This window comes from Tachysurus fulvidraco, chromosome 23 (assembly GCF_022655615.1).
Source record: "Tachysurus fulvidraco isolate hzauxx_2018 chromosome 23, HZAU_PFXX_2.0, whole genome shotgun sequence".
In the NCBI taxonomy this organism is placed as follows: Eukaryota; Metazoa; Chordata; class Actinopteri; order Siluriformes; family Bagridae; genus Tachysurus; species Tachysurus fulvidraco.
In genome coordinates this window covers 3,829,278-3,842,208 of record NC_062540.1, presented here as the reverse complement: position 1 = coordinate 3,842,208, position 12,931 = coordinate 3,829,278, and the positions used below count along the sequence as shown (strand labels likewise).

The 12,931-nt window shown below is 41.4% G+C and overlaps 1 protein-coding gene across 2 annotated transcripts in view; it reads right to left on the bottom strand.

The window, feature by feature from the left end:
• Positions 1–39: 39 nt before the first annotated feature.
• Positions 40–12,931, bottom strand: part of spryd3 (SPRY domain containing 3) — a 40,472-nt gene continuing 27,580 nt past the window's right edge. For both annotated transcript variants that reach the window (XM_027144879.2, XM_027144877.2), the window contains 4 exons: positions 10,075–10,132; positions 5,101–5,208; positions 4,728–4,864; positions 40–3,404 (listed from right to left, as the gene is read on the bottom strand). In XM_027144879.2, coding sequence (XP_027000680.1) covers positions 3,270–3,404; positions 4,728–4,864; positions 5,101–5,208; positions 10,075–10,132 — 438 coding nt within the window. In that variant the 3' untranslated portion in view covers positions 40–3,269. The remainder of the gene's footprint in view (positions 3,405–4,727; positions 4,865–5,100; positions 5,209–10,074; positions 10,133–12,931) is intronic.

Genomic DNA, 12,931 nt, shown 5'->3' with positions numbered 1-12,931 from the left:
CCGGATTAGCTCACGGGGTTAAATCACACAGACAAAGACTTCATCGATCTTCATTTTGGATTTATTTTCTCTTTTAGTATGAAAGCGATGGCATCCAGAAGGAAGAAAGAAAGAAAAAACTGGTTTCAATACAACCGAGTGACAAATACAACCTGAGACTTAAGTTATGACTTTTACTTGAAACTGCATATTCAGAGTTCATGCCGTGTTAATTAAGACTTCAGGATTTAAGTGGACTTTAAGTGGGTTTCCTGATCTGATGATCCGAGATCTCCTGAACACCGAAAACTGTATGCTGTGTGTACTGTAACGATCAAAACGTCATCCGGCTTCGTTATCCAGCAGATTATAAAATAGCACTTGATCCAGTGCTTACAACTTGCATATTATTTTTGTGGTTACGCTTAACCCTCGTATAGTGTTCGAATTTTTGTTACTCAGCCAGTGGGTCTGGATTTTTGTTTTTTTTAATCAAAAATCTTACGTTAAAATACTCTACAATACTTCAATAAAATACTTCATCCCAATCCCAAGCAATAGAAACAGCATATATGGTATACAATATTTGCTAATTAAAGTGCTACTTGTTTTTTTTGTTTGTTTTTTAATAAAATGTAAGAAAAAAAAAAAAATCAAATTTAATCAAGTTACGAGTGGAAAAAAAATAAAATAAAAATCAACAAATTTACAAGGGAGCAAAGTTTTTCCAAACTATTAATGTTTATGAATGTGTCCCACCAACCCGAACACCACACGAGGGTTAAAGCCAGAAGATTCATGAAGTGGTAAAACCTGGACTGGATTTATTTTATCCCTCTGTTTATCACACGATCAGGAATATCGCATCCCAGTACAGAAATGCATGAAACTGAGACGTGCCTCGGACCGGTTTCCCTCGAACGGGCGCGAGTCAGAAAGAGTTCCACCTCAGAGTCGTTCGCATACGTACAGTACACACGAACACACGGTATAAAGAAACGAACCTCGTTTATTTCTACATTTCCTTCACCCCGGGTTGCATTTAGCGCCTCGGAAAAGCGGACGTCACGGCAGACTACGCGTCTGACCTCTGCGTCGCTCCCGAGGACGCGATTACCTCGTGACATTTCGAGGTCTCGTTTCCACGAGGCAGCGATAACAAAGTCATACTTTCTTTCTGAAAGGTCAGTTGAGCAGGAAAAAAAAAAAAAAGACAGAAACATGTCAAATGTCACCAGCTTTAAGATTGTTAAGGAAGATATAAAAGTGCAGGACTGTGAGGGGGTGATGCTGAGGGAAGTGACTTCCTCTCGGTCTCTTCACTCCTTCCGTTCACTCCATCAATCGTTCATTCGTTTTCCTGAAGTGATTCTTTGTCACATCTTGTGGCATCCGTACAGCCGGTGATATATAGTATATATACAACTGTACATTATATACAAGCTTTTTTAAAAATCTATAGATATATAGATATATATATAGCTACAGATGATCTATGCATCTTAGAGAAAATCAGCTTCGACCGACTGTCGCTCGTCGATGATCTAATAAGACCTTTCTTTCAGTTTCGCTGTATTCAGAGTCGCTGACTTAAGCGGCCACTTTGTGCTCGTGAAACAAAAATCTATATAAAAAAATAAGTTTTTTTGATAACGTAACGATCTCTTCTTCTCTTCTGATTCTTTAAACGTTTGAATTTTTCGCTTCACACGACGCGATCGGATCCGGGGAATTTTTTTCTTTCCAAGGAGTTAGTAGGTTCTAGTACTATACAGTATGGTGATATAAAAAATAAGATGTATAGGATCTAATAGAAGCTGAAGGTATTGTTGATTGTCACGACGGTCACGTTCACGAGCTGTCCTTCTCCACCTCGCTCTTCAGCATCACAGATCGACAGCCGTTTAATCTCGCTTCTGTTCATGAAGGTAGAGAAGAAGAAGAAGAAGAAGAATGGCTTGGATTCCTGACTGTATGCATTAGAGATGGCTAAGACGGAGGACGGGCCGGGACGTACGTTTATCTAGAGTGAAATAATATTAAAAAGAATAACCAGGGGTGGACAAACCAGTAGCTTGGACCTTTTCTGAATCAGATGCATGAAGGTCTGATAAAACCGAGGCAAAGTACAATTTCACCGACAACATGAAGGTTTAACAACTGAACTAGGATTTTCTCAATTCTAAGCAAACGCTCTAATAAAGCGACGATTCCAAAGGATCGATCCCTCGGACGAGTCCCACGTTAAGTGCGGACGCATATTGTTCTTTTTGAGTTAGTGAATTAGTTTGTGTTTAACTAGCTGGGTTTAGAAGCTACACACAGCTTTTAAGTGTTTCTCATAAGGACAAATTTCGATTATAACCAGACCCGAATATTATTTCTTTGTATGATATGAAAAAAAGTTTTCCTTTTTTTTTTTTCCTTTTCTTTTTTCTACCGATGTGACCCGATTCTCTAAGCGGAGAATTTCCCACTCGTTTGCCTCTGTATTAATCCACTTATCTAGCTGACCTGGCTTGCTACTTTTTAGCCATATCTATAAGCGCTTCCAGAGATTTGACTTCCTATCTAATGAATATATGATTTCTAAATTGTCCACCCCTGATTTGAGAGCTCAATAAATATAAAGTATTTGGGAATCGATCTGTAATTAGGAGTCATTTTACGAGGTCGTACATTTAGACACTGAATATTAGCGTCAATTGACTCTCTCAGGTTCCTATTTTTTTTTAATACATCCCTCAAAAGTATGGATAAATTATTGCCAATCTGAAATTACTGACAAAAGAAAAACTCTCGAGTACAAAGTGTCAACAGCTGCTAATGAATACAGAATACTGTAACCGTCTGAGTAGCCCTTAAGTCCGTCTCCCTATCTGAGTGTACACAGATTCCGTATTCAGTTCTTACACACCCACACCCACACCCACACAGCTCGACTCTGAATACTGCTGCTCCAAATGGTTGCACACTGAACCGTCGACGGATCCGTATAAAGAGAATTCAGAATGCATCTCGGCCCCTGAACGACAGAACGACCTAAAGATACTAAAGATAAGCATCGTTATTCCAGCCTGAGTGAAAATCATGCTCTGTTTTTGGTTCCGTTGCGATGAATATGAAAAAAAACAAAACTACTTCCACAGTGTACACACCCATAAATAATAAAAAATATATCAGTTTGTAGACATGACGTTCCCTGATTCCCTTTTCGACCGTTCATGATGCTACAGGCTCACAGTTGAACAGCAGAACTGTTGATTGGATGTAGTTTCCGTCTCCGTCTGTCAGCCGCTGAGAGGGTGGAGGTCCACTTTCACCTTCTCGCCGCTGCTCAGCATGCCAACAGTAGGGTAGAATCCCCCGGCCGGCACCACCACCTCCCTCCTCCCGATGATCTTCCCGTTGCGGGTGAAGAACACCTAGGGGGTGACAGAGAGTCACATTTCTGCCACCACATGCTGTACGTGAGACTCGGGCTCATACACCAGCTATGTCTCACAACACACACGAGGCTTAGTTGAAAAATGGCATGTACTTTTGAGGAATGAGAAGTACGCAACATTTGGCTCAGATATCAGTCAGGCCTTCGTTTCTGTTTACAAAAGATCCGAAGGCAAGGTTTTACTCAGGCGCAGGAACAATACTGTGTTCTAAACTAACATCGCTTATTAAACATGAACAAAAATGAAATCCCACATGATTATGGAGGCTCAACTTTCACACCCAGACAAAGCCGAGTACAAAAAGACCTGGGCTTTTCTTTAAGACAACACTGCTGACTTAAAACATGTGCGGCGTCTAATAAAAATGATTTCATACGATGTTTCAATTTTGTAACTGTCTAACATTGAAGCTTTTCCAAGTAAAATGGACCATCCATCATGCTGCAATTGTTGTGGGGGAAAAAAATGGCTGATTATGTTTTTAACAACACTTAATGGTGAAAGAGTCACGTGTCAGACTCGGGCATCGAGAGCAAAGAAATACAAGCTCAAATACTAGAGTGGCAAATATAACACACGGTTGTTTGTGTGGATGGGTGTTTAATATCCTGTCGGGTCCCCACAAGAATAGGAAAATCTTGCTGATTTTTTTTTTGCTTGTTTTCTTTTTAATAACCAAAAATGTTTACATTTTTAAAACACACACAAAAAAAAAATCCTAAAGGTTTGCTTCTTGTTACTGAAGTTACAATGAAGGTTAGATTTAGGTCCTGGTAAAGCAGTATTTAGTCACGCTAATGAAAATTCCCCACAAGGATAGTAAGACAGTGTTTGTGTTTGTGTGTGTTTGTGTGTCTGATATGGTAGAACAATCTAGCAATAAAATCAAATAAAATCTGAAGCTCTACCACGAATCTGATATGTATTTGATGGACAGATTACAGAAACTCATCTCTTATGACAAGCTTCATTATGATAATTACGTTGATTCTCATTCATCTTCAGTAACTGGTTTAATCTAATCAGGGTTGCTGTGGATTTGAAGCCTATCCCAGGAACATTGAGGCGAGGCAGAAGGAATACACCCTGAATGGGGCGACGGTTCACAACAAAAAGCTTTGTGAGGACACGGAGATTTCTACCAAGGGTAAAGAACACGTAATACAGGTTTGCTCAGGATCGGAGCGGGGACTGTAGTGCTGCGAGTCGGAAATGCTAGCCTTTTAATGATTTCTATTCTGTTTTGGAATAAGGTAAGTGGATATTATGAAATAAAGTGGACGTGTTAGGGCAGCTCACCATAACCTTTCTGCCTTCCTGCTCTTGCTCGGCGTCGTCTCCTTCGTCCTCCTCTTCCTCGTCGTTTTGGTACAGTACGTTCTGAATGTGGTTTTCTTTGGGATTCTCGGCTAGGTCCTCTCCTTCATCAACCTCGTCTGATATACCGAAATGTAAAAGAAAAAAAAAGAAAAAAGAAAAAAAAAGAGTACTTTCATAGTGGTGACAGGAAGAGAATTGGTTTTATTCCTCTTATACCACAGAAATTTAACAACAGTTACAACGCAGCTACACGCACATTTCCACTGGAGACTCCTTCCAGAAATGCAAAACAAACATCTTTTGAAGTTAAAGTAAATAAATGTATGTTTGTTTGCACGTTAGAAGACCTCACCTTCGTAGTCACGAGGGAACATGATTCCACAACCCATGATGTCCCCTTCGAAGCAGCGTGGGCCGAACGGATCTCCGACCCCGCTGCCGTGGAAGATCTTCCCATCATCTGAAAAACCCAGAAAAACCTGTTCTAAGAATTAGCAACGATAAATTTTGTTAGCGATTCTAATAGAACACAAAGTGTGGAAAGATGCTGATGCTACTAGTTATTTGAAACTCTTCAGGATCTACTATCCACCATTTGTCTTTTGAAGTCTAAACCTCTCTCTGGGGAAAAAGGCAAGCATGAATAAGTTCTTTCATGGGCTGGATCTGGACCTAGAAGTATAATTTAGTGGTAATGACAAAGACAGATTACACTGACAGTCAGAAGGCACTAAATTTTACTTCATGCACCGGTACCAGCAGGAGTGTACAATTAGACTATTTATTCTGAGGGAGCCAGAACTCTACTGACTGCACATGGCAGACTCGACTTGCCTCAATGCTACAGGCTTCCAGGTCCTATATATTTATGGCATTTGGCAGTCACTCCTCTGTAGACCAACTTACACAACTGTCTACAGTGAAAACAAGTCCCTTTGCTAATGCAGACTGATCCGAAGCTTAATGTTGCAACAAGCTCTGGCACTTTCAGGAACTGCTCTCAAATCAGTTGTTAAATAAATTTCGCTATCATCAGGTAAAGCTTGACTTTGCCATCTGGATGCCAGTCCTGGTGCTTTCTTTTCTGATATTGTGATGGGTCAAGTCTGGGATTTGACCGCTACCATCGAGTATGGGGGTTGACTTGTGACGATTCAGAATTTTAGCCTGTAACTAGTAGACGGGACGCAGCAGCGGACTGACTTGATTGAATTTGGGAAGAACGAAGACAAGTCATAATGCTGATTTGGGATCAGTTGCAAGGATCTTAAAATGGCACGTGTAGGAAGACCGACCAGCGGTAAGTTTTATCCAGAGGCCATTAAGTCTCCTTGGAAAAAGGTGATCTAATGCCCCTTTTCCACCGAGGCAGTTCGAGTGCTGGTTCGGAGCCAGAGCCTAATTTAGAACCAGTTCTTTCTGTTTCGACCGCCAAAGCACCGGCTCCGAACCAGGAAAAGTGGTTCTTAAGTAGCACCAAAACGTTGCTGTGCTAGACTTAAGAACTGCTTGTGTCAGGAGCTGTGGGCGGGGCTACTGTTAGTGCATTTGATAATGTACCTGTAATGTAATGTATACTAATGTTTAATACACTTTTACTTTACCGCGATATGATACATTATCAGCACACATATTAGTAGGTAGCTACATGCTAAGACTAACGTTTTTTTCTGTGTTAACGATAAAATAACGTTATGTACTTTATCGATTACAACCTCCGTTTATACAAATTACACGGAGCTGCACGTTCACGTTGGATTCGCCGCGTTTGGATGCCAATGTAGGTTCGCAAACCATGAGCATTAACAGTAAAGCAAAATCCACCATTGTTGTTGTGTTTGCCGCTGCTGCGCTAACGTTGCTGGGACACGTGACACGTATACAGTGACGTCACACTCGGCGCTGTGATGGCTCTCTAGCCGGTGGAAAGGCAAACCGGTTCTTAGAAGGTTCGCCAGTGGAACCAACTTTGAACCAGCATCAGTACTAGCTCTAAACCAGCACCCGGTTCTTTCCGGTGGAAAAGAGGCATATTACTCCTGATGCTGTACCAGAAACACTACATAACCAAGAATATGTGTTTAAAGCTTACAGCAAGGATTTTTGGTAGAAGTGATCAGAGAGGTGCTGAAGATAAGGGTGTCTAAGAGCATTTCCAGGATTATACAGCAACTCTGTCTTGTGATTAATCGAATGCAAAGCAGAAACTAAAAGACCTAATCTGGGGTATGTGGAATGTGGTAGCCTGGTGGTTAAGGTGTTGGCCTACCGATCGGAAGATTGCGAGTTTGATTCCTACGTCCACCGGTTTCCCACTGCTGGGCCCCTGAGCAAGTTCCTTAACCCTCAATTGCTCAGTTATATAAAATTGAGATAAAAATGTAAGTCGCTCTGGATAAGGGCTTCTACTAAATGCTGTAAATGTAATCTCCAAAACGGAGAACAGGTTTTTATTCTCTTGATCTAAATGCCTTCTTCACTGCTCTTTATGTGCAGTCTTTCTGACAGAGAGCAAAACATTTGATGGCAAAACAGAGACATGAAAACATGAAGTGAAAAAAAAAAAAAAACTAAATAAGGTAGAATGCAGACAAAAACCCCACTGCACCATGTAGCTGGTAAATATTTGTGAGGTTGTCATGGCACCCATTTCTGGCTAAGGAACCTGCTTAAACCATCTCTATCTGAATATGGGAGGGCGACGGAGACAGTGTATCGTTAAGAGTCCTATACGGGCCCCTGTCACAACACTATACCACAAACAGAGAAAACACTACAACCAGTGTGGGATAGGAAGATGGCTAAAAATAAGATAGGGGACATAGGTGCGTTGTCTCGGCCTGCTGGAAACCTTTCAGGAACCTTTTGGCACCTGAACTGACAGGAAACAAACACACACTAGTAAGCGCAGATGCTTTTCCTTGTACTCCAGAGCTTTACTCAGAGATCTTGAGAAGATGAGAGACGCTATCTTCACCGGGATGATGCCGCTTCCGCAAAACAACTTGAGGAAGAAGACCAGATATAAAGAGTCAGTTGTGCCATAAGTAAATTCCTCAAATTAAGTCTTTATATCCAGAACATTGCTGGATTTTGTCTCCACACAACAGTTTACGGGGAAGACGTTCCTGCAGATAGTCTTGCCGATGAAATGACCCTTTACAAAATCGTGCAAAGTATTAAATATAGAGATAGAGAAATCTTAACCTTTGTAAATGTCCACCCCAATTAGCTTGTGCGGTGCTAAGACATGTGCTAAGATCTGTTTTTATTTGAACGGACAGAAAAACAGCTGGGAGGGTCCGGTCTATAGGACCACACCTGGTAATAGCATCAGGTGTAATCACTCAACGGCTGATGAATCACAGATGGGGGCTTCGTATAGATTGCGGCTTCTTAATGACCCATAACCCCCCTCACCTGGCCTGCTGCTGAGGTCTTGGCAAAGCTTATTCAGGAGACGTGCACTATAAACATCTACAAACACGGCACTCCTTTAGGTCTTGATAACAAAAAGCAGTGGCCTGATGTGTGCGATAAGCTGAGTGGTTTTCTTCATAGCGTAAGGGAAGAATAATAGTGGAGGTGCAGGAATGATGCGATAAGCCAAGTAGAGGCATGAGGGGAAAATTTACATTACTGTGGAATTTTGTGGAGTTCAATCAATACAAATGGTTCTATGGGTAAAAGGAATGTAAGTGCATCAAGCAAAACTTTGGGTTTAAACAAAAAAAGAACTGATTAAGACTTGTGCTGCCCTGGTGAGAGAGAGAGAGAGAGAGAGAGAGAGAGAGAGAGAGAGAGAGAGAGAGAGAGAGAGAGAGACTGAACTCATCAGAACACTCCTCAACCCATCACCCAGGCTTTGGAGCAGAAGGTCAGAAGCTAATGGTTGGAGAAATGGTGGTTCAGGGTTGTTGATCAGAAAGTAAAAGCACAGCACCACCAAGCCCTCAATGCTGAGACCTTAACCCTTTCTGCTCCAGGGCAGGGTCTGCTCTCTGTATCATGGCTGACCCTAACTTCTAATATTCCTACATCCTTGCTGTAATATATACATATGACAAATGACTCCTAATTCTACTTCTTCTAATCAGGTTAATCAAGTCAGTGCCAAGTTGTGGTGGCGTGACCACGGTACTGATGTTAGGGGCTAACTGAACAAACTTCAGGTCTCTGCAGGTGCTTCTATTAGATGATAATCTGCAGATGATCTGATGAAGCTCTCACAGGATTAATCACACTCCAAGTCCATCCATTATCAGAGCTCAGGCCCTCACTGAGCCCTAGACACAGTGCACAGGTCCTGAGATACACAGAAGTGCCACTGCTGCTGCTCCTGACACTCAAAAAGCCCTCGAGAGAAATTCCTAGTGCTCCACGGACAAGCAGAGGCAAAGAGAAATAAGCACACGATAGCCCAGATACACAGCTTGATGAAGATACACATGAATATAGGATGATGTCGGATCCGGAAACGTGATCTGATCTTCGTCTTCGTCGATCGAGTGTTCGCACAAGAACGGTGCAGACAGTACACGGTTGTCTTTATAGCGAAAATGAAAGAGAAGAAGAGAGAGAAACAAACACACACACACACACACAATCTAAATGACACAAAAGCAGACACACAGACATAAATACACAGACATACCAACATACACAAGCTGACAGACCCAAAGACAAACACACACAAAAACAAATACACACAGACACAAGTGGATCCTATCATATAGACACACAAAGATACACACACAAACTAAATGACACAAAGACAAACACCAAAACATACAGACAAACAAAGACAAACACACACAGACACACATGGAACCCATCATACAAAGACACAGAAAGACACACACACACACACACACAGAAACAAACGAACACATACTGTACATACACAGACACACACAGAGACTTACAGACAAAATCCCAGACACAGGCAACACACACACACTGACACAGAGACAAAGACATACACTTTAATTCTTAGAAACCTCTGAACAGGTCCGGACAGAGCCGCGACACACGAACAAACACAGACATAAATCAAAAAATGTGTAAAGCAAATAGCAGTTAAACAGAACTGATCTCTCAGAATGCAGCATCTCACTCACGGCCCAGTGCCTTTCACACTTACTGGATCTGAACTCACAATGTTCCGGTCACTGGAACACAACTTTAATCACAGATAGATTATGTGATATGTGGGTGAATGAGTGAACGGTGTGTGTGTGTGTGTGTGTGTGTGTGTGTGTGTGATTGACCACACTACATCCTCCATCTCCCACTGTACAAGTAGTTGTTTTTGAATGGGTCTCACCTGCGTGATACGCTACTGAGCCACGGCTCCAGCCTGGATGTCTGTTCTTAGGGTAGTCCTGCAAAAAAAACACACACACACACACACACACACACACACACACACACACACACACACACACACACACACACACACAAAATACACACAAACATAAACAAACACACACACAAACAAACACACACACAAACAAACACACACACAAACAAACACACACACAAACAAACACAAACACACACACACACACACACGCATACACAAACACACACACGCATACACAAACACACACACACAAACACAAACACACACACACAAACACACACACAAAAACACACACACGCATACAAACACACACAAACACACACACACACACACACAAACACACACACATGCACACAAACACACACACATGCACACAAACACACACACATTCACACAAACACACACACATTCACACAAACACACACACACACACACATGCACACACACACAAACACACACGCACAAACACACACGCACAAACACACACGCACAAACACACACGCACAAACACACACACACAAACACACACACACAAACACACACATGAACACAAACACACACACAAACACACACACAAACACATGCACACAAACACACACACACACACAAACACACACAAACACACACATGCACAAACACACGCACACAAACACACACAAAGATTACATTGATGAAGACATTAGATAACTGTTGCATATCTATTTACACAAGGGGAAACTAAGTATTTGGACATTTTTGGTATTGTGTTTGTGTGTAAATTTGAAGTGAATATGCACTGGAAGTTTATTAAATAACAAGAATTCTATTTTTTTTTTCCTTTCGTCGCTGAAAAATAAATAATTGTTCGATTGTTAAAAAAAAAAAAAAAAAAAAAAAAAAATCTTACTCTTAAATGAACATCCTGGTGAAATGAACTTCCCCTAGAAGTCTGAACTGTCGAGTCACTTAAGTCACAGTTGGTCTCTTCACATCAGGTCTAAAGGCCTAATTCTTACTCAAGTACTTAAATAACTGCTTCAATTATTTAAAAAAAAAATTGAATTATAAAGGATAGAATTTGTGTTACATTTTCATTAATAACAAACGGCAGGAATGTAAATGTACACAAAAGGTGAAAATGTACCCAAAAAAAACAAAACAAAAAAACAAAAAACTGATAGACAAAATATTTCCTTATTAAATAAATATATAAACTTTCGAGAAGGAGAGACGAAGCTCTTTGGTGATGATTCACCTGGTTATGTTTGGAGAAAGAATGGTTTTAGTGTTGATGAGACTGAGCCTGCTGTGTGTGTGTGTTTGTCTGGTTAATGGTGTCATTATTTGTCCACCCCGAGATTGCTTTCAAATAACAGAACGGGATGCGTCTCTAGTAGGAGGAAATACTCAGAGCAGCCAAATGATTTTTTTTTTTCCTTTTGGTTTGTTGATAAGATCAGCAAATGAGTCAGAGTTAACGATCAGCGATGTGTTTTTGCATTTTTGTGTCTCTACAAAGCAAAGCACCTGCACGACGACTCCACGACTGTTATTCATTCCTGAAATGTTTTGCCTCTTCCTAATGGCTCGACGCACAAATGAGGCGTTCATTGCCTAATGTTGATGCTCTTATCAGGCTCGAGAGATAAAAATAACACATTACCTCTTTTGCCCCCGAATGTAGAAGATCGTTTGGAAGATCTCCCTGATGTCCGTTTCTCAACCGTTTCGACAGAATGTTCGACTAAAACCATGCCTTTAAATTTCTAAATATTCAACATTACGGAGAACTGATTTGGTTTGTTGGTTCCTAAAATCAAAATACCAAAAGTTTTCTGTTCTATCGCTATTTGCTAGCAAAGTTCAACTTCATTTTAATGAAAAATCCGGTGTAGAATAAGTCCCAGAATGCAATGCAGCAAAGATGAAGGTGATGGGTGAAAAGATGTGGAGGTGAGAGAGCTGGACCGAATAAGTGAAAGTGACGTGATGTGACATACGGCTAAGTACGGTGACCCGTACTCAGAATTCGTTCTCTGCATTTAACCCATACAAAGTGCACACACACAGCAGTGAACACACACACACACACACACACACACACACTGTGAACACACACCCGGAGCAGTGGGCAACCATTTATGCTGCGGCGCCCGGGGAGCAGTTGGGGGGTTCGGTGCCTTGCTCAAGGGAACCTCAGTCGTCTCTCCCAACCTTAGGGTCAGGAGTCAAACTCTCTAACCATTAGGCCACGACTTCCCCCAGATCAAACAACTAAGGACTAAAGCGCCGCTGCATCACTCTCTTTAAGTAGAGATGAAGCAGGGGCTAAATCACATTAAACCTCTGTCATCAGATGGGGAAAAAGGGATTGTGGTTAGAATAGAGACCAAAAATGTACAAAAAAAGGGTTTATACGCAATTCATACATTTCCTATAGGTAAATGAAATGCCGGCACTTCTCAGAAACCCGTGAAAGGGAAGCAGAGAAGGAGAAAAGGAAGGAGAATAGACGGTGGAATGTGTCTTACACGTTCCTATTCAGCCAAAGCCTCATTTTCTGCTCTGTAACCACAAAACCTGCTTTTTTGTAAACTCGTCTCCAAGATTACGTGGAAACTGTTTTGGTTCAGGCTCAGCAAAGTATGTGGCCGACGGCGGTGTTGCGCTGAGAGCTGGATGTCGTTTGATCTGTTTATCTAATTAGGAAAATAGAGGGGATGAGAAAGCAATGGAGCAAAAGCTGATGGATTTACTGTCTTGGTTAAAAAAAAAAAAAAAAGCCACAGAACCAGTCTTAGCATGATGGATGATATGCTTAAGCATCCATCCCCTTTAT